The sequence below is a fragment of the Bos taurus genome, chromosome 3, assembly GCF_002263795.3.
Source record: "Bos taurus isolate L1 Dominette 01449 registration number 42190680 breed Hereford chromosome 3, ARS-UCD2.0, whole genome shotgun sequence".
Taxonomy (NCBI): Eukaryota; Metazoa; Chordata; class Mammalia; order Artiodactyla; family Bovidae; genus Bos; species Bos taurus.
The window spans coordinates 17,066,770-17,087,302 of NC_037330.1; the positions used below are offsets into that span (position 1 = coordinate 17,066,770).

Below are 20,533 nucleotides of genomic sequence, written 5' to 3' on the forward strand. Positions count from 1 at the left end.
AGCTTCTCCATCTTTGGCTGCAAAGAATATAATCAATCTGATTTTGGTGTTGACCATCTGGTGATGTCTATATGTAGAGTCTTCTCTTGTATTGTTGGAAGTGGGTGTTTGCTATGACCAGTGCATTTTCTTGGCAAAACTCTATTAGTCTTTGCCCTGCTTCATTCCGTATTCCAAGGCCAAATTTGCCTGTTACTCCAGGTGTTTCTTGACTTCCTACTTTTGCATTCCAGTTTCCTATAATGAAAAGGACATCTTTTTGGGGTGTTAGTTCTAGAAGGTCTTGTAGGTCTTCATAGAGCTGTTCAACTTCAGCTTCTTCAGCGTTACTGGTTGGGGCATAAACTTGGATTACTGTCTTATTGAATGGTTTGCCTTGGAAACGAATAGAGATCATTCTGTCGTTTTTGAGATTGCATCCAAGTACTGCATTTCGGACTCTTTTGTTGACCATGATGGCTACTCCATTTCTTCTGAGGGATTCCTGCCCGCAGTAGTAGATATAATGGTCATCTGAGTTAAATTCACCCATTCCAGTCCATTTTAGTTCACTGATTCCTAGAATGTCGATGTTCACTCTTGCCATCTCCTGTTTGACCACTTCCAATTTGCCTTGATTCATGGACCTGACATTCCAGGTTCCTATGCAATATTGCTTTTTACAGCATCGGACCTTGCTTCTATCACCAGTCACATCCACAAGTGGGTATTGTTTTTGCTTTAGCTCCCTCCCTTCATTCTTTCTGGAGTTATTTCTCCACTGATCTCCAGTAGCATATTGGGCACCTACTGACCTGGGGAGTTCCTCTTTCAGTATCCTATCATTTTGCCTTTTCATACTCTTCATGGGGTTCTCAAGGCAAGAATACTGAAATGGTTTGCCATTCCCTTCTCCAGTGGACCACATTCTGTCAGACCTCTCCACCATGACCCGCCCGTCTTGGGTGGCCCCACAGGCATGGCTTAGTTTCATTGAGATAGGCAGGCGGCTGCGACAGCGCACATAGTGTGGCCGAGAGTCAGGGGCAGCAGCTGAGAGTGCCAGGCTGCGATGGTGCAGGAACGGCAGAAAGGAGCTACCCCCAGCCTGAGGCCAGGAGTGGCGGCTGGGAGGAGCAACCCCACGTCCAAGGAGTGGTGGCTGCGCAGGCGCAGGAGGGCCTAGAGGAGCTATTCCACGTTCAAGGTCAGGAGAGGCGGTGGTGAGGAGATACCCCTTGTCCAAGGTAAGGAGATACCCCTCGTCCAAGGTAAGGAGCAGCGGCAGCGCTTTGCTGGAGCAGCTGTGAAGAGACATCCTACATCCAAGGTAAGAGAAACCCAAGTAAGATGGTAGGTGTTGCAAGAGGGCATCAAAGGGCAGACACACTGAAACCATAATCACAGAAAACTAGTCAATCTAATCACACTAGGACCACAGCCTTGTCTTCTCATTTCCCTCTCCCTTAATTCCCTGGTAACCACCTTTCTACTCCTTTTCTTTGAGTTCAGCCCTTTTCACTTCAGTTCAGTTCAGTCGCTCAGTTGTGTCCAACTCTTTGCGGCCCCATGAACCGCAGGACACCAGGCCTTCCTGTCATCACCAACTCCCGGAGTTCACCCAAACCCATGTCCATTGAGTCGGTGATGCCTTTTAACCATCTCATCCTCTGTTGTACCCTTCTCCTCCTGCCCTCAATCTTTCCCAGCATCAGGGTCTTTTCAAATTAGTCACCTCTTTGCATCAGGTGCCCAAAGTACTGGAGTTTCAGCTTCAGCATCAGTCCTTCCAATGAATATTTAGGACTGATTTCCTTTAGGATGGACTGGTTGGATCTCCTTGCAGTCCAAGGGACTCTCAAGAGTCTTCTCCAACATCACAGTTCAAAAGCATCAATTCTTCAGCACTCAGCTTTCTTTATAGTCCAACTCTCACATCCATATATGACCACTGGAAAAACCATAGCCTTGACTAGATGGACCTTTGTTGGCAAAGTGCTGTCTCTGTTTTTCAATACACTGTCTAGATTGGCCATAACTTTCCTTCCAGTGAGTAAGCATCTTTTAATTTCATGGCTGCAGTCACCATCTGCAGTGATTTTGGAGCCCAGAAAAATAAAGTCTGACACTGTTTCCCCATCTATTTGCCATGAAGTGATGGGACTGGATGCCATGATCTTAGTTTTCTGAATGTTGAGCTTTAAGCCAACTTTTTCACTCTCCACTTTCACTTTCATCAAGAGGCATTTTAGTTCCTCTTCACTTTCTGCCATAAGGGTGGTGTCATCTGCATATCTGAGGTGATTGATATTTCTCCTGGCAATCTTGATTCCAGCTTGTGCTTCCTCCAGCCCAGCGTTTCTCATGATGTACTCTGCATATAAGTTAAATAAGCAGGGTGACAATATACAGCCTTGACATACTCCTTTTCCTATTTGGAACCAGTCTGTTGTTCCATGTCCAGTTCTAACTGTTGCTTCCTGACCTACATACAGGTTTCTCAAGAGGCAGGTCAGGTGGTCTGGTATTCCCATCTCTTTCAGAATTTCCCACAGTTTATTGTGATCCACACAGTCAAAGGCTTTGGCATAGTCAATAAAGCAGAAATAGATGTTTTTCTGGAACTCTCTTTCTTTTTTGATGATCCAGCAGATGTTGGCAATTTGATCTCTGATTCCTCTGACTTTTCTAAAACCAGCTTGAACATCTGAAAGTTCATGGTTCAGGTATCGCTGAAGCCTGGCTTGGAGAATTTTAAGCATTATTTTACTAGCGTGTGAGAAGCAATTGTGCAGTAGTTTGAGCATTCTTTGGCATTGCCTTTCTTTCAGATTGGAATGAAAACTGACCTTTTCCAGTCCTGTGGCCACTGCTGAGTGTTCCAAATTTGCTGGCATATTGAGTGCAGCACTTTCACAGCATCATCTTTCAGGATTTGAAATAGCTCGATGGGAATTCCACCACCTCCACTAGCTTTCTTTGCAGTGATGCTCCTAAGGCCCATTTGACTTCGCATTCCAGCCCTTTTAGATTACACATATAGTGCGATCATGCAGTGTCTGTCCTTCTGTGCCTGGTTTGTTTCATTTAGCGTAACCTTCTCGGGGCTCACTCATGTTGCTGAAAATGGCAGGACCTCTTTCTTGTTTAATGGCCAGACACTGTTCCGTTGTATACACATATCATGCTTTCTTTGTCCGTTCATTTGTCTATAGAGTTTTTTTTTTTTTTTTTTTAAGTTATTTATTTATTCTTGGTTGTGCTGGGTTGCTGCCTGTAGGCTTTCTCTGGTTCTGGTACAAAAGGGCTGCTCTTAACTGTGGTGCACTGGCTTCTCTGTGGTGGCTTCTCTTGTTGGGGAGCACAGGCATTAGGCGTGTGGGCTTCAGTAGTTGTAGTGTGTGGTTGGGCTCTACTGCACACAGGCTTCAGTCATTGTGATGCAGGGGCGTAGTTGCTGATTGGCATGTGGAATCTTCCCAGACCAGGGATCGAACCCGTGTCCCCAGCATTGGCAGGTGGATTCTTAACCATTGTACCCCCAGGAATCCATGTCTATGGACATTTAGGTTTTAGTGTATTTTGGCTACATGAATAATGCTGAAATAAACACAGGAATGCAGATATCTCTTTGAGATCGTGGTTTCATTTCCTCTGGATATATATCCAGAAGTAGGATTGCTGGATCATAGGTAATCTTATTTTTGAGTTTTGAGGAAACCTCCATTATTTTCCATGAAGTCTGTACCAATATACATTCCCCAGAACAGTATATGAGGATTTGCTTTTCTCCACATCTTCACCCGCATTTGTTATCTTTGTCTTTCTGATAGTAACCACTCTGACAGGTAGGTTTTATGTCATTGTGGTTTTGAGTTGCATTTCTTATTCAACTATTGAAGTTGAGCGCTTCTTCATATACCTTCTGGCTATTTGTATGTATTCTTTTGAGAAATATCTATTCAGATTCTTTGCCCGAGGGACATTAGTTTTTTGGCTGTTGAGTTGTATGAGTTTCTTATTTATTTTTGATATTAACCCTTTATTAAATATATGGTTTGAAAATATTTTCTCCTATTCTGGTTTCCTTTTACTCTGTGCTTGTTTCCTTTGCTGTACAGAGCTTTTTAATTTAATGCAATCCCATTTGTCTATTTTAGCTTTTGTTGCCTGTGATTTTGAGGTTCATATTAAAAAATTATTACCCAGACCAATATCAAGAAGCTTTCCCCCTATGTCTTTTCCTAGTAGTTTTTACAGTTTCAGGACTTGCATTTAAGTCCTTAATCCTTCTTTTAGTTGATTTTTGTATATGGTGAGATCATGGTTCCTTTTTCTGCATGTTGATATTCAATTTTCCCAACACCGTTTATTGAAGAGACTGATTTTTTCCTCATTTTGTGCTCTTGGCACTCTTGTTGAAGATCAGTTGACTTTAAGGTGTGGATTTATTTCTGGACTCTATTCTGTTCCATTCATCTATATGTCTTATAGATGATACTTATGCCAGTATCATACTGTTTTGATTACTGTAGTGTTGTAATGAATTTTGAAATCATCAAATGTCTTTAGCTTTGTTCTTATTGCTCAAGATTGGTTTGGTTATTCAGGGTCTTTTACAGTTCCATACAAATTTTAGAATTGTTTTTCTATTTCTATAAAGAATGTCACCAGGATTTTGATAGGGATTGCATTGAATCTATAGATCACTCTGGTTAGAATGGACATTTTAACAATATTAATTCTTCCAACCCATGAGCAAAGGATGTCTTTCCTTTTGTCTGTGTTTTTAAAAATTTCCTTGATAAATATTTTTATAAGTTTTCAGAGTGCAAGTTTTTCACCTCTTATTGTTTCCTAAGTATTTTATTCTTTTTGTTGCTGTTGTGAATGAGATTATTTTCTTCATTTCCCTCTTGGATAGTTTATTGTTTGGGTATAGAAATACAGTGCATTTCATATGTTTATTTCATATCCTGTAACTTTACTGAATTAGTTTATTATTTATAACAGGATTTTTGTAGTTGTTTAGTCTTTAGTGTTTTCTATGTATATCATCTTTCTATCTGCAAACAGATACTTTTATTTCTTCTTCTCCTATTTGGATGCCTTTTATTTCCTCTTCTTGTCTAATTTCTCTGACTAGAACTTCCATTATTGTGTTGATAAGAAGTGACAAGAGTAAGCCTCCTTGCCTTATGCCAGATCTTAGAGGGAAAGCTTTCAGTTTTTCCCCCATTAACTATGGAGTTACTTGTGGGCTTCTCATATATGCCATTTATTGTGTTGAGATAAGATACTTCTATACCTACATTGTTGAGAGTTTTAATTGTAAATGAAAGTTAAACTTTGTCAAGCACTTTTTCTGCATTTATTGAAATAATCATGTTTTTTTCCCCTTTCATTGTATTAATGTATTTTACCACCTTGATTGACTTACACACATCGAACCATCCTTGAATCCCTGGGATAAACCCCATTTAGTTATGGTACATGATCCTTTAAATGTATTTTTAAATTCAGTTAGCTAGTATTTACTCAGGATTTTTGCATCTACATTCATCAGGGGGTATTGGCCTGTAGTTTTATTTTCTTGTAAAATCTTTACCTGATTTTGGTATTGGGGTGATGCTCAAGAACTGAGTTTGGAAGTGTTTCCCCTTCTTCTATTTTTTGAAAGAGTTTAAGAAGCACTGGTGGTATTCTTTTCTGAATGTTTGGTAGAATTCACCCATGAAGTCATTAGATCGTAGGCTTTTCTTTTTTTTCTTTTCCCAGACAAACTAAACTAAGGGACTTTGTTGTCAGTAGAACTGCCTCACAAGAAACGCTTAAGAAAGTTCTTCAATCTAAATGAAAACTCACTAAACAGCAATGTGAAAACATAGGCCAGCATCAATCTCACAGGTAAAGGTAAATATCTAGACACATGCAGTCTGATGCAGCACTGTAAAGCAGTCTACTGATTTTTATATTAGGGTGAGGAAGGCTGCTGGGGTGGGCCTTTTCTCTCACAGAAGGAAGTCATGGGTAGCCCTCTCGGGTTTAGTACATGGGAGCTCTCTCTGCAGCAGTGATGTCTGTGTTCAGGTGTGTGTATGTGTGGGTTGGCTGTGCAGCTGGTGTTTAGGGACTTGCTTGTTGTAATGAGATGTGGGTGGTGGCTCTGGTGGTGGGCTTTGGGTGGATACAGAGTGTTGGCTCTGGCAGGGGAAGGGAATATCAATTCACTTCTGTTCCCTTTCTCCCCAGAACCTAGCACAGATGCCAAAATTCTGAAGAAATATCAACATTAAGGAAAAGTTGATTAAAGTGGACAGACTTGGAGTATTTTAAATGTCTGCCAATAATAGATTAATACAATAAATTTTGATGCATGAAACAAATGATCACTCCACAGTTATTAAAAAACGGGCTCGCATTGATTAGTAGTGTGAGAGGATGCCCACAGCATAATAATAAGACAAAATAGTTACACCAGAGCTGTGGGAGGAGGTCATCACTGTGTAGTCCGATGGTATAGAGAGCCATTTTTTCCCAAGTTGAACAAAGGCAGGGTGAAGAGGGCTGCAAATGACCTTCTACCCACTTCATGCCATGGGCCAAAATTGGAGTTCCTTTTGAGTAACAAATTATCATGTGGGGATTGTCCAAGGATGTATCTCCATCTGAAATTTGATAAGTAGTTGTTTTCAAGGTTTTCACTTCTATTTTGTCCCTTGTCTATAGATATCAGAGTTGTGAATATTTTCTTATTTATTGCTTTTAAATGTCTGTCTGATTACTTTTGTAAAATAAATTCCCAGGAGAATGATGGCTGAATCAAACATATCTCTGTGACTTCAGCTTGGCATTGCCAAATTGTTTTACTGTTTAGAAATTTGAGCCCTGCTTTTATTTTCAAAATATAAACGTGTGTTGATGAACCACTTGTTTGCTCAGGAAATCATTAAGTTGGTCAGATGAAGGCTCACCCTGTAAACTGGAAAACATTTTGCTTTAACTATATACCTATTTTTCTCTCAAATCTTCAGGCATGCCAAGACACAATCTCTGGTTAATTAACTGTCCTTTGGCGCTCCCTTCTGGAAGATTTACTCATCAGCCTGTGTGACTCCTCCCATGGAAGATGCATGGGTGAGACAGAAGTGGAAAGGGTTGGCTGAGAGAAGGCTTGGGGTCGGGGTGGGGGGGTGGTGAGGCAGTTCACCCGTCACACAAGAACCTGTCAGCCAGACGGCACCTGAATGGAGGCCAAGCTTACACGTCAGGACCCCTTTAGAGTAGATCACTCCCTCTTTGCAGTGGGTTCAGTTCAGTTCAGTTCAGTCACTCAATCATGTCTGACTCTTTGCAACCCCATGAATCGCAGCAGGCCAGGCCTCCCTGTCCATCACCAACTCCTGGAGTTCACTCAAACTCACCTCCATCGAGTCAGTGATGCCATCCAGCCATCTCATCCTCTGTCGTCCCCTTCTCCTCCTGCCCCCAATCCCTCCCAGCATCAGAGTCTTTTCCAATGAGTCAACTCTTCGCATGAGGTGGCCAAAGTACTGGAGTTTCAGCTTTAGCATCATTCCTTCCAAAGAACACCCAGGGCTGATCTCCTTTAGAATGGACTGGTTGGATCTCCTTGCAGTCCAAGGGACTCTCAAGAGTCTTCTCCAACACCACAGTTCAAAAACATCAATTCTTTGGAGGTCAGCTTTCTTCACAGTCCAACTCTCACATCCATACATGACCACAGGAAAAACCATAGCCTTGACTAGACGGAACTTTGTTGGCAAAGTAATGTCTCTGCTTTTCAATATGCTATCTAGGTTGGTCATAAAGGTGTCCTTACTACTTCTGTCACCTCTCACCCATCACCCAACCCATTTAAAAATCCCCCGTCAGCTACTTTCTTTGCGCAGGATAAAGTTGCAGCTCTAGCCTGGCACACAGGGCCATTCACATTTGGTCTCCATCCTACCTCTCCAGTCTTGTTTCTTCTAACTGCTCATTGGATACCCTGTGGACTTCACCCCCCAAGCAAGCCACTCTCTCTCATGCACCTGAGCCTTTGCCCCTGGGCAAAGCCTTTTCCTCTGTCTGGAGTGCCTGGTTCTCCATGCATCTCCTTGCAACCATATTTTCAAGTGCCACGGCAAATAGCATCTCCCGAGGAAACCTTCCTCAGCTTTCCAGGAAGGCAGAGGTGCTCCTTGGGTGCCCAGGGTACCCTGTTTATGCCCCTAAACTAGGAGTGTTCACAGTGCTCTCTGACTGTGTGTGACTCTGTCCCCTCCAAGCGTCCCCACCCTGTGACTTGGCCTCATGTCTTACTCTTTATTGCCTAGAGAGGGCCTACTGCTTGAGAAATATTTGTTGGATGAATGAATGTGCTTCGTGACTCTGGAGTTTGGGGGTTTGCTAACTGTGGGAGGACATCCCCAAAGTTGTATTTAAGTTGTGTGTCTGACCCCAAATGAGCCCTGGAGCTGTGATGATGAGCTCTGAGGTGGGGAGATGGATAACATGATCTTCTGTGGTTCTGAGATGCTTTAGATCAGGCTCTGAGGGCAGGTGGGTCCCTGAAACTGAGTTAATCATAGAAAGCAGTGTCCTGTGATGTCATCTCAGGAATGCAATTAAGGCTCAGTCGTGCTGCTGAGGAACCAGTTAAGAGTCACAGCACTGGCTACCATAATTGGAGGCATTGAGGATGGGCAGGATGTGGGACTTGGCAGAGGAGCCCCTGCTCTCAAACTGCCTCTTGCCTGAGCACTGAGGAGTCTCTAGGATAAAACAGATCAAGACTGTGGATCAGCAGCAGCCTCACCCCAGCAGCAACAGGTCAGCGCCTGGTCCGAGAGAGCTGTGGGGGTGGGCTGGGTTGTGTGGGTCCAGGATATCCTACACAGGTCCAGGATAGCTGAAAGGAGTTCTTACCCATTTTGGAGGATGTGTGTCTTGTAGATGGATGTCCCAATAGCATACTGTGGCCTCAAAAGGGTTAAGGACTTCCAAAAGAAAAACATGTCTTATAATCCCAAAGACACTGACTGATTCCAGCTCCAAATGGTCAGTTGTGTGATTTGGAGAAATTTACTTAGGCCTTTTGGATTTCGTTTCCTCCTCAGGAAGATAGGGTGGGGGCGTGATGCCTACTTTATAAGGTCATTGTGAGGATTGCATGGGATACTGTGCATAAACTGCTTTGCCCAGGGCCTGGCTGACTCTGTTAAGAGTTGGAACCAGTTGTCCTGAATCTTACCTGCCCAGAATCCAGGGAGGACAGCTGATACTATTGGACAGCCCTGTCTCCTGAAAACAGGGCTCTCATCTCTAAAGGAAGTGGGGAGCAGGGGGTTGAGGGCACCTGCCTTCACCCATGTAGAGCACCTGGATGGGGATTGGGGTGACTGGGAGAGGCCGTGGCACCCCTGCCTGCCCCTGACACTGGGCACTGAACAGCCCCACACACAGAGACTCTGGGGGCCCCGGGGGCATGCAGATGGCACACAGACCCCTTCAAAGAGGGCCAGTCAGGGCAGGAGTGGGAGCAAGATGGGGGTCCCTGTGCCGTCTGTATTAAGCCTCAAAAGGAAAACAATATTTGAGTACATCTGGGGTTCCGGGTAGGACAGTTATCTCAATATTTTGTTTGTGTTACAAAATAGTTTATGGTAGTGGGTATCTTGCCTTCTCAAGGGGTTTAAAAATATTTCCATTGGGATATGTCATCTGGCTTCCAAGAGTCTAATTTCTTCTCATTCTTGATTTTGAGGGCTCCTTGATTTCTCGATTTTGAGGGCTCCTAAGCTGAGGGCATGGTTGGGAGTGGGACACAGGACACAGATCCTGTCTCCTGGAAGGCTGCTGGCTCGGGGAAGGGACAGAGCCCTGTCCTGAGCTTGTGGCAGTTTCCTGCAGGGCAGGGAGGCTGAGCCAAGTTTGCAAGAGGTCAGGTGGGGAGGGCAGAGAGGGGCCCTTACACAGGTGGGCAGAAGATTCCTGGAGGAAGCACCCACCTGTTGTGGCCTGGCCTCTGCCTGGCCTGCTCTGCTGTGCTCCCTGCCCCCAGATTCTCCACTGTCCCCAGTTGCTTCCCCCTGCATCTCCTGAGTTGCCCCCATCCTGGGCCCAGGCCCAGCCACCATGACGGACACACCAGTGGAGGAATCCCTCTTCCAAATCATCCACTGCTACCACGAGTATGCTGCCCGGGAAGGGGATGCAGAGACACTGTCGCTGGAGGAGCTGAAGGCTCTGCTCATGGACAATGTGCCCCGCTTCATGGAGACCTTGGTGCGTGGGGCTGGGTGCGGATACATAAAGTATGGGGTTGCTTGTGGGGCTGGAAGCGATTGGGGTGGGTGAAGGTGCAGGAAGCCATCTCTTAGGAGCACTTCCAGCTAGGGGAGGGGGCGTGTGGGAGGGTGGAGGGCAGGATGTTTTGTGGGAGAAGCGTGGCCCAGCCTGGGTTTATTTTCTGTCCTTCCCTCTCCTGAAACTCTCTGCCTGGCCCCACTCCAGACCAAACACAGCTAATCCCTGAAACTCAGTCCTAACCCCAAACCTGTTTGTTCTTCTGCCTGACCTGCTTCTGGAAAGAAAAGGACCTAAATCCTTCCTCTGCCCACAAGCTAGTTCGGTCAGCGACCTTGCCCCACACCTGACCTTTGAACCCTAGGCCCTTCTCCTGGGGTCTATCCAAGCCTCTCTCATCCACCTCCTGGTCCCAGTGGAGGACAGTTTGGGCTGTGGTGGCTGCTGCTAACCTGCGGGGCTGGGAATGTCATTTCCTCTCCCATCTGAGAGGCCAACAGAGTCCCTCCGAGCAGCCTGGGGGCCCAGCCCTGGAATTCAGGCTGGGCTCAGCCACCTCCTCAGGCTTGTGCCTCTCCTCTGTCATCAGCCCCAGCCCTGTGACTACCCAGCTCCTTGGGGACTGCAAAGCTGGCAGAAGTATCTGTCTCCTGGCCCTTGGCGCCCAGCCCCGGGGTCTCTGGACTGTCACGTCCAGAGTACTTCAGGTGGTGCCCAACTCAAGGCCCTCCATTCCAGGAGAGGCACTTCCCCTGGTCATATCTCATGTCCCCTGCCGGCCTCTGGGACACGTTGGAGGAGAGAGCCTCACCCTCTGTTTATTGGAGTGCAGCCTCGAGAGTCACAGGGCAGTGGGACCAGGGTGACTGGCTAGTCCCTGTTTCTGGGAAAACCTTTTCTTTCCAAGGCCAGTTGCCAATGTCATGCGGCTGTGCAAGGACCCCAGAACCTGCACTGGAGGACTCACTGGGCAAACGTAGCAGCCTGGGCCGTGGTCTGAGAGGAGGGAAGCCGGACGTGCCTGCCCCAGGCTGGAGGCCTCCCGTTTCTCAGGTCAACCAAATTTGCGGAGGAGATAAGACAATAAGTAGATGGTGGGGCCATGGGGGAGATGGAAGGGGAGAATTTCCACAGGGATGAGGACTGCTCCCAGGCCCATGGCTGCTGACAATTGCAGCGACCTCCTTCCTGGAGGCTTTCTGAGAGGTTCACCCCAGCTTTCCTGTGCCCACCAATGAAATCCTGCTGACACCTGCTTCACCCCCACTGCTCAGTGAGCCTCCTGCCTGCACCCACCCTCTGAGCTGGACTCCTCCCTGCTGTCCCTTCCACCTCAAATGCCCCTTTCCTCCCTATGCCAGCCCTGAGCGTTGCCTACTTGGGACGTCCCAGCAACTCCAGGGCCCCTAGCTCTGGCCTTCCCCGTCTTTTGTGCTTTCTGGAGGTGACACGGGCACAGAGTCCTAAATAGTTCCCAGGCAGATGACACTGCGTGGAGATATCTGACCCCACCTGGTGCTGGCCCAGCAGTAGCTCTGGAGATGCAGACATGAGGGGCAGGGGGCTCTGCCCTGGAGGCTCCCACTGTGGAGGAGGAAGGCATAGCCTTCTACCCTGACGCCCCTGGGCTGGGCTGTCCCTGCAGGGGAGCTGGCACTTTAGCTAGTGGAGAGATAGGCAAGTGGCGCTAGTGGTAAAGACCCGGCCTGCCCATGCAAGGGACCCGGGTTCAGTCCCTGGGTTGGGAAGATCCCCTGGAGGAGGGCATGGCAACCCACTCCAGTGTTCTTGCCTGGAGAATCCCCATGGACAGAGGAGCCTGGCGGGTTATCGTCCATGGGGTTGCACAGAGTCAGATATGACTGAACCGACTTAGCCCAGAGCCCCTGATGATGGGCAAAGGTGAATTGTGTTGGGCGTGCCCAGTCAACCAGCACATGGAGCCCTGCCTGTACTCTCTGTCTCCCACGCAGCCCCAGGTCCAGTTAGCTGAGGTGCCCCCGACACTGCTGCCTGAACATTCTGCAGCACAGAGGGTCCTGGGCACTGACTGAATGAGGAGTTGTCTCCTGCAAACCCCCTCCAGACAGGGCCAGGCCACACTCTCCCACCGACTGCCCCTGTCCTCCCACCAGCAGGCCGAGGAGCGCCTGGCCTTCACTGCAGGGTGGTGCTGGGGTGCATGGTTGACCCTCTGCTTACTCCTCAGGGCCGGAAGGAGCCGTACTACATCACACAGTTGTTCCGGGCGGCAGACAAGAACCAGGACAACCAGATCTGCTTTGAGGAGTTCCTCTACATCTTGGGCAAGCTGGTGAAGGACTACCACTTGCAGTACCACCGGCAGCTGTGTGCCCATTACTGCACCCAGCACAGCCTCTATTAGGGGGGGTGCGGGGGCCTGCCTAGGGAGCAGGTGTGACCTAGCTGTGGGCAGCTGAAGACAGAGCTGTGTGTGTGTGTGTGTGCAGTGAACGCTGTGAGGGAAGAGAATAAAGCAACTTTGTAAAGACTTCTGGATGTTGCTCAGATCCTGGTTCCGTGGATCTGCTTTGGGCTCAGAAAGAAAGATTTGGTCCTACTCTGAGGATCAGTCATTTTGGGTAGTCTGTGCCCCAGGAGCCCCTGTCTGGGGGAGGAGTCAGCCCTGCCCCAGGAGCCCCTGTCTGAATGAGGAGACAGCCCCTGCCCCCAGGAACCCCTGTCTGAATGGGGAGACAGCCCTTGCCCCCAGGAGCCCCTGTCTGAGTGGGGAGACAGCCCCTGCCCCAGGAGCCCCTGTCTGAGTGGGGAGATAGCCCCTGCCCCCAGGCACCCCTGTCTGAGTGGGGAGACAGCCCCTGCCCCCAGGCACCCCTGTCTGAGCAGGGAGACAGCCATTACCCCCAGCTTTTTGTCCGAGAGGGTGGAGTCTCTTCTCTCGGGGAGTCAGCTCTCTGACAAGGAAGCCAGGCCTCACCACTGATGTTCTGGTCACTCATTCACTACACATACCTGATTGGACAGGAGCCACGAGGGAAGAAGTTCTCCCAGCTTCAAAAGAGAGCCCCAATAAAGGCGGAGCAGCCGGGACTGGGAAGGGCCCAGGACAGGGTGGGGAAGATGATGCTGGTAATTGACATGGGTGGCAGGTCCATGGCCAGTCGGTGAGGGAAGATTGTGAGGTGGGTTTTCCAGACATTGAGTCAGAGATGGGTCAAACTCAAAGTTGGCAATGCAGCCTGTCAATGAGAAGACTGATGAATGGAATGTGGGTGACTATCAATCAGGGAAAGCTTCCTGGGGAGAGGAGGGTTTGGTTTTGTTTTTGTTAATAAATAAATGATGATGGATATGGGTGTTGTTCTGACTCTGGGCTATTTGTGACTCCCTCATCCCTCCCAGCTCAGACCTGCCCCTGCCCTCTCTCTGTGTTGTTTGTTTTTGTCTCTCCCTGGAAGCCCAGGAAGCTGATGCACAGTCTCTTGGGGGAGGGTCTCGTCTGCCTTTAGGTCCTGCTGGGTCCATCTTGGTGGGTTTCTTCTCTGAGGATGGTCTGAGAATCCATGTCCTGAGTGCACTGTGATAGAAACAATGAGTTATTTGAAGGAGTGATGGGTAATTTTCTGCACCCCTATGCAGGTGATTGGATACCCCAATCAAGTTATTTAAAGGACTTGGTTTGGTTCCCTCTGCCAACTGGACCTGTGAACCAAACATGGGGAGCAGCGCCCTGCAGGCCAAACTGGAGGCCTTTGTTCCTGATCAGTGGCGCTCAGAAGCAGGCCCTCCGTGGACGCCACGTTCACATACTGGCTGATCTTCAATTCTCATCATCTAGGGGTCAGTGCCACTGGCCCCACTTTCCCTCTGGACCTCCCCTGTGGAAGTGCTTATCCTGCTGCACTGAGGTTATGTGTGGCTGTCTGTATCCTCCTCCAAGACAGGGACCCCGTCCTGTCATCTCTGTGACATGGCCTAACGTCAGCACACAGAGTGGAGCTGGGGCTGTGCAGGAGTGGGGCCTGTGGGCTGGAATCCCATGACCGGGGTCTACGTTGCCTCGTGCAGGCCCTTAGTCACATCCAGAGACTGGGAGACAGTTGGCAGGGTGACGCAGGCCACCCTTGCCCCAGGCCCAGGTGGATCCTCCCTGCCTGTCTCACCTGAAATGTACTGGGTTGCACAGGCATTTGATTACAAAGCGGCGGCTCAGCCCAGCCCTCCTGTCCCTTCCTGGGGGTTTCTCCACCGGCCCTGCATGCTCTGTCCTCATTTCCTTAGCCACGGGCTTGGGCCTGGTGTTGAGACACACAGCCAAGACTGAGCTCTTTCCTGTAAACAGGACTAAGTTCCGTTCCCCCAGGTTGCCCCATGTCCTCCAGTCTGATTACAGGCGCTACCTTTTTCCCCTTGTGCTTGCCCAATTCCTGACACTATCTCCTTCCGGGTCAGCTCAGCCTGGCTCCTGCTCTCCCGGAAGCCCCCAAGGCTGCCTGTCCAGGGAGAGCTTTTCTGGGGCGATGTTTCATGGCCTTGCTGACCAGCAGGCTCCACTGACAAGCACCCGATGCTGGAGGGGATCACGGTTTATGATTCCCTCACTGGACCTGGGGCCTGTTTTCTGTCCTTTCTGGATAAAGGAAGCTGTTTCCACCCGGATGTTCTCAGGAGTGGCTTCAAGGCAGGCATCTCCTGAGGGGTCGGGGCCTGGAAAAACATCATCTCCGTCAATCTCGCCATCACCCTCCTTGAGAGAGGTCAGCGTGAATGCCATCCTGGGCTAGTGAACAAACCCGAAGAAGAATCTCAGAAGAAGCCAGCTTGTTCTAAAGTGTGCTTTTGGCATGTAAGCACCAAAACAAAGCCCGTAGGACCTCAGGCCTCAGTTTCCTCATCTGTCACCCAGGGAGAGTTATATCTGTGATGTCCACTTCACAGTGCTATCAGATGAGTTAGTGGATGCAAAAACACTCTGAAAATATGATGTGCTGTTTGGGCTAAGATGTGATTGTGCAGGTCATTGAGAAGTGGGCCTGGACAACCGAAGGTAGGTGTCGAGTGCTTGATCATTGGTTGAAAACTTGTCATATTTGACGTCATAAACAGCCCTATTTTCCTATCAGGAGGTTGACTATCAAGGAAGGCAGACTGTATTTGGTGGGTGGGTCTATATCCTCCTTTGTTCCCAAAACACTATAATTTAAAGTGGCTGGGTATGATAAAGGGAATTTCTGCCTGGGATAAGGGCTTGGTCAAGTGTTCAATTCTTCATTCATTTATTCCCTCAGTAAGTATTAATTGAGTACCTAGTATGTACCAGACCCCAGGATATGATGGGGTTTCTGCTCTAAAGGGGCCTTTAGTCTCAAAGAAAAGACAGGCAATAAACAGATGAACTCCAATATAGCAGAGCAAATGCGTGATGCAGAAGAGCTTGGTAGCATGGAGGTGAGGATTCACTCAGCGTTGATAGAGGTGGGGGACAGAGAGTCAGCAATGGACCAGAGCAGATGGTGCCTGGACTGGGTCAGGAAGGATGAGAAGCACTTTATTGGCAGAGAGGTATTCCAGTCAAGTGCAGGAAATGGATGATGTCACAGTAGGTCATGTCACCCAGGTCATTTGAGGCTCTGAACGTTGTGTCTCTATGGGCCTCAGTTCCCTCATCTGTAAAGTGGAAATTATGATAGAACATACTTCATTGGATTATATGAGGGTTAAATGGATTGATGTAAATAAAGCTCTTAAACAATGACAGTGGTTCCTGGCACATGGTAAGAGCCCAATAAATACCAATCATTATTTTGCTATTGTTTGTTCTTGTTGATTGTCGTTGCTGTTATAGTGTATAGCTGACACTGAGCTGGGTCCCAGGGAGGCAGACACAGGTGACCCAGTCTGGGTCCTCAAGGGTTCACAGCCCAGCTGGGGAGTCGGACTTATCGACGGGGCAGTGATCACTGTGTACGCTTACACAGTGCTGGCTTACTATGTGCTGCTTTAAAAGCCTCACGTGTTTTTTTGTGTAGAAACTTTTAATTAAAATATAATATCGATTAATAAAAGCCCACAAGTCATAAATATTTTGCATCTATTTTTAATGCTCACAACGACACTATCAGGCAGATTTTATTTTGGGGGAGTGGAAGCATTTAGGATTTTAAAATATTTAAATTGTGGTTATATATATTTATATATTTATATAACCTTGGAGTAGGAAATGGCAACCCACTCTAGTATTCCTGCCTGAAAAATTCCATGGACAGAGGAGCCTGCTGGGCTACAATCCATGGGGTCACAAAGAGTCGGACACGACTGAGCTATATAAATATGAAAGTGAAAGTGAAGTCACTCAGTTGTGTCCGACTCTTTGCGACCCCATGGACTGTAGCCTACCAGGCTCCTCCATCCATAGGATTTTCCAGGCAAGAGTACTGGAGTGGGGTGCCATTTCCTTTTCTAGGGGATCTTCCCGACCCAGGGATTGAACCCGGGTCTCCTGCATTGTAGACAGACGCTTAACCATCTGAACCACCAGGGAAGTCATATATATATATGTATCTCTAACATAAAATTTACCATCCTAACCAGTCTTTAAGTGTCCAGTTCAGTCGTGTTAAATGTATTCCCTTTGTTGTGCATCTGGTCTCCAAAACGCTCATCATCTTGGAACTGAAACTCTGTACCCAATAAATAATTACCCCCACAGCCCCCTCCTCCTAGACCTTGGAAACCACCACTCTACTTCTGTTTCTATGAGTTCAGCTACTCCAGGTACCTCATATAAATGGAGATACTGGTCTTTTTGAATGTCTTACTTCACTGTCTATCCTCATGGTTCACCCATGTTGTATCATGTGTCAAGATTTTTCTTCCTTTTTAAAGGCTGAATAATATTCCATTGTATGTACACACCACATTTATTTATCCATTCATCTGTGGATGGACACTCGGGTTGCTTCCACATTTTGGCTGTTGTGAATAACGCTTCTGTGAACATGAGGGTACAAATATCTTTTTGAGACTCTGCTTTCAATTATTTTGGGTATATACCCAGAAGTGGAATTGCTGCATCAAACGGTAATTTGGTTTTTAATTTTTTGAGGAACCACTCTATTATTTTCCCTCAGGGGCTTCACTACTTTACATTCCTACCAGCAGTGCCCACGTCCTTTTCGAGACTTGTTATTTTCTGTTTTTGTTGGCAGTAGATGTATACATATATACATATATCCCCTCCATCCTGAACCTCCCTCCCACCTCAGTTTTCATTGGGTTATTTGTTTTCTTTTGGAGTTGAGTTGTAGGAGTTCTTTCTGTATTCTGGATATTAACCCTTTCTCATATATATGATTTGCAAATATTCTGTACTGTAGGTTGGAGGTAGACTTTATTGTAATCTCTGTTTAATAATTGAGCTAACTAAAGCACAGAGAGGGTAAGTAATTAGCCCAAGGTCACCCAGCTACAAAGTTAATGACAGAATAAAGCCCAAAGGGCTGCAGGAACATGAAGTAGAGAGAGGCTAATCCCATCTGCTTCCTCTAGGAGGCGATGATGGCTTAGGTCTTGGAGAAGCATAAGGAAAATATTGGTTCAATGTATGAAGGATGGAGAGATGGGAGGGGCTTTCTCAGCAGAGTCATGTTCTTGTCAGATCATGCCCTGGAGCCTGGGATCCTGTCTGCGCTCTGACACATCTGCACTGCGAAACTGTGTGAACCGCTTCACCTTTCTAGGTCTCGGCTTCCGTGTGTATAGATTGAGGGGGCTCTGTGCCCCGACTTTCTGATAGGCATGTTCTGAGGGTCTGAATAGGTTACACGAATGTCAAGTACTCTGTACAAGAGAAATGATCACAAATCTTCAGCACTGGAACCCGGGTTGGGGGGAAGTACTCACTCCTCCTGAAATCCTGGGGGAATTGCCCACCTCCTAGGGTTGAAGCATTTCTGCCTTCTCCAAAAGTGCCCTCCTTCCCCACCCCCACAGAGTTGTTTTCCTCTATAGCCCAGACTCCTGGGGTCACAGGCACATAATCACTCCAGAGAGGATGGAAGGGTCCCTGCTGTTTATGCGGTGGCTCAGTGCCTCATGCTCGTAGGGGGACCCCAAGCCAGAGTCCATCTCCTGGGACACAGTGCCACCCCACCCCAGCCTCACAGAACAGAGGTGTTGTGAAGGTGTGGGGACAGCAGCAGAGAAATGGACTTAACGCTTAGCAGCCCACATCCCCACTGAGTCCAGCCACACACATAACAACAATAATGGAAATACTCCACCTTCCGTTACTAAAAACCCAGCAACTAGGACAAGTGTTCTTAACCTGTTGGAGGCCTTTGGACCCTTTTGACAATGTGATGAATGCTGTGGAGGAATGAGCTTATGTGCATGCACTTAAAATGAGGCATTCAACTTCAGTTCTATTTCCGAGATGCACAGAGAAGCCTTGCAAATAACCACAGCAACAGTGGGAGGGACTTAGGAGTGAGCTTCCATGGTTGGCCGTGCCAGGGGACGCTAGCAGCCCACAGGCAGAATCTTTACCATGCCCTCTTCCTGGCTTCTCCTCCTGGGCATCACTGCCTGGCACTTGCCTTCCTCCTTCTACCTTTCCTGTGCTCCCCCTCAGGACTTTTCATTCTGCACGGTGATTGCCCCATTCTCCTTGTTGGGAAACTTGAGGCTGTAGCAACACTGGAAGGGAGTAGCTGCCTCTGAGTGGCCCGAGGCCCTGGGCAGCTGGCCAATCCTGGCTGCTATAAAAGGGAGCCGACACTGAGCCCTGCATGTCTTTTGGCAACTCTGTTTTGGGGAGACCTGGTAAGTGGAACTGTGGTCTGTCCGTCACTGAGGGCTTCCCCTGGGGTGGGCTGAGGAGTGCAGCAGCCTTCTCAGAGGAGGGGAGAGAAAGCTCGCTGGTATCTGGACAGGGTCCAGAGGAACATGAGCCTGGGGTTGAAGAAGGGGCCGAGGGCTCTAGGACTTTTGAGTGAGGGCACGTTTGGGCCCTTCCTGGGCAGAGGATGAGGCCATGGGGAGAGCTGGCAGGCACTGTGTGTGCTTGGGTACCCTGCCGCCTCCCACACCCTCATCTACATCATCCCACCCCTTCCCCTTGTAGCCATAGCCCTCTGCTGGCTTTAGCTACTTGGATGGTGTCATCCAAGGCAAAGCCATCCCCTGGGGAAGGAGCTTCCTGAGTGTCCCCACAGGCACCTTGCCCACTTCGGGCTTGCCCGGGTGCTCCGTCTTCCAGGTGGGGCAAATCCTTGGACACCATGCTGACGGATCTGGAGTGTGCCATTAACTCCCTGATTGACGTCTACCACAAGTACTCCCTGAAAAAAGGGAATTACCACGCCGTCTATAGGGATGACTTGAAGCAACTGTTAGAGACAGAGTGTCCTAAATTTATGAAGGTGAGGAGGAACTGGGTGTGGTTGGGGTTCTCGGCCTGGCTTTGATGAAGCCCTGGGTCACTGATCACCTGCGTGGCTCTGAACAGACAGCCATACCTCAGCTTCCCTGAGATCTTTACCCTCTGACTTCTCTCTCTCCAATCTTCACAGAAAAAGGATGCGGACACTTGGTTCAAAGAGTTGGACATCAATCAGGATGGTGGAATTAACTTCGAGGAGTTCCTCGTGCTGGTGATAAAGGTGGGCCTGGAAGCCCATGAAGAAATTCACAAAGAATAGCAGAGCTATTGGGCCTGGGGCTAGGCCCCTGGACTTGTGCCTGCAGAGTAATAAAATAGTTGATACCTCAGGTCTCTCCTGATTGCGCTTTCTGTTTGTGGAATGAGGCTCCTGTGGGGGTGGAGGGAGGGTTGGAAAACCCAAAGGAAGAGAAACGAACCTGTGTTGCCCCCGCTACCCATCTATCAGCAGCCCTCTGTGCTTGCCACCAGTCTGCTCTCCTCCCTGTGTTCTTCCCAGGCGATTCCTGAGCCTTTCCAGCCGCACAATCCTGAGTCCTGAGTTCCAGGATTTAAGGATTCTAGAAAGTCCAAGATGTTATAGTTGTAGTATGAGTGATATGCGTGATATATGACATGGGTGATTTGAGAACAGGGTGACATAAAGAAAACTCAGAGTATTCTCTAAATTTTAATTTCCAGCAAAATGTCTTAGATGTGACTTTTAGGAAGTTAGGGAGATAGCTATGTAGAAGTGTGTGTGTGTGTGTGTGTGTGTGTGTGTGTGTGTGTGTGTGTATGAGAGAGAGAGAGACAGGGAGAGAGAGAGAGTAATTCTAT

General features: G+C 48.0%; 2 protein-coding genes across 5 annotated transcripts; both read left to right on the plus strand.

Annotated features, from left to right (window-relative positions):
- The first annotated feature begins 8,707 nt into the window (after nucleotides 1-8,707).
- LOC786371 (protein S100-A15A) lies at nucleotides 8,708-13,622 on the plus strand. Of its 4 annotated transcripts, none has more exons than XM_010802984.4 (4): nucleotides 8,708-8,814; nucleotides 10,046-10,269; nucleotides 11,203-11,343; nucleotides 12,500-13,622. In XM_010802984.4, the coding sequence occupies exons 2-4, from the start codon at nucleotides 10,120-10,122 to the stop codon at nucleotides 12,674-12,676; spliced, it is 468 nt and encodes a 155-aa protein (XP_010801286.1). In that variant the 5' UTR covers nucleotides 8,708-8,814; nucleotides 10,046-10,119; the 3' UTR covers nucleotides 12,677-13,622. The 4 variants fall into 4 exon arrangements, with proteins under 4 accessions (XP_010801286.1, XP_015318027.1, XP_002686049.1 ...); XM_015462541.3 differs by having other exon boundaries at nucleotides 10,109-10,269; XM_002686003.6 differs by lacking the exon at nucleotides 11,203-11,343 and having other exon boundaries at nucleotides 8,709-8,814.
- A 5,439-nt stretch (nucleotides 13,623-19,061) lies between these two features.
- Nucleotides 19,062-20,043, plus strand: S100A8 (S100 calcium binding protein A8). Its single transcript, NM_001113725.2, is given in 3 exon segments — nucleotides 19,062-19,095; nucleotides 19,532-19,694; nucleotides 19,845-20,043. Coding segments are annotated over 2 exon segments (270 nt in total). The 5' UTR covers nucleotides 19,062-19,095; nucleotides 19,532-19,553; the 3' UTR covers nucleotides 19,974-20,043.
- Nucleotides 20,044-20,533: the final 490 nt, after the last annotated feature.

Bases quoted from the DNA above. Each gene is read 5' to 3' on its own strand.
- LOC786371 (XM_010802984.4), top strand. From the start codon at position 10,120: ATGACGGACACACCAGTGGAGGAATCCCTCTTCCAAATCATCCACTGC. The intron at 10,270-11,202 runs GTGCGTGGGGCT...TTCCAAGGCCAG, and splicing joins CCCGCTTCATGGAGACCTTG to TTGCCAATGTCATGCGGCTG. The intron at 11,344-12,499 runs GTCAACCAAATT...CTTACTCCTCAG, and splicing joins GGAGGCCTCCCGTTTCTCAG to GGCCGGAAGGAGCCGTACTA.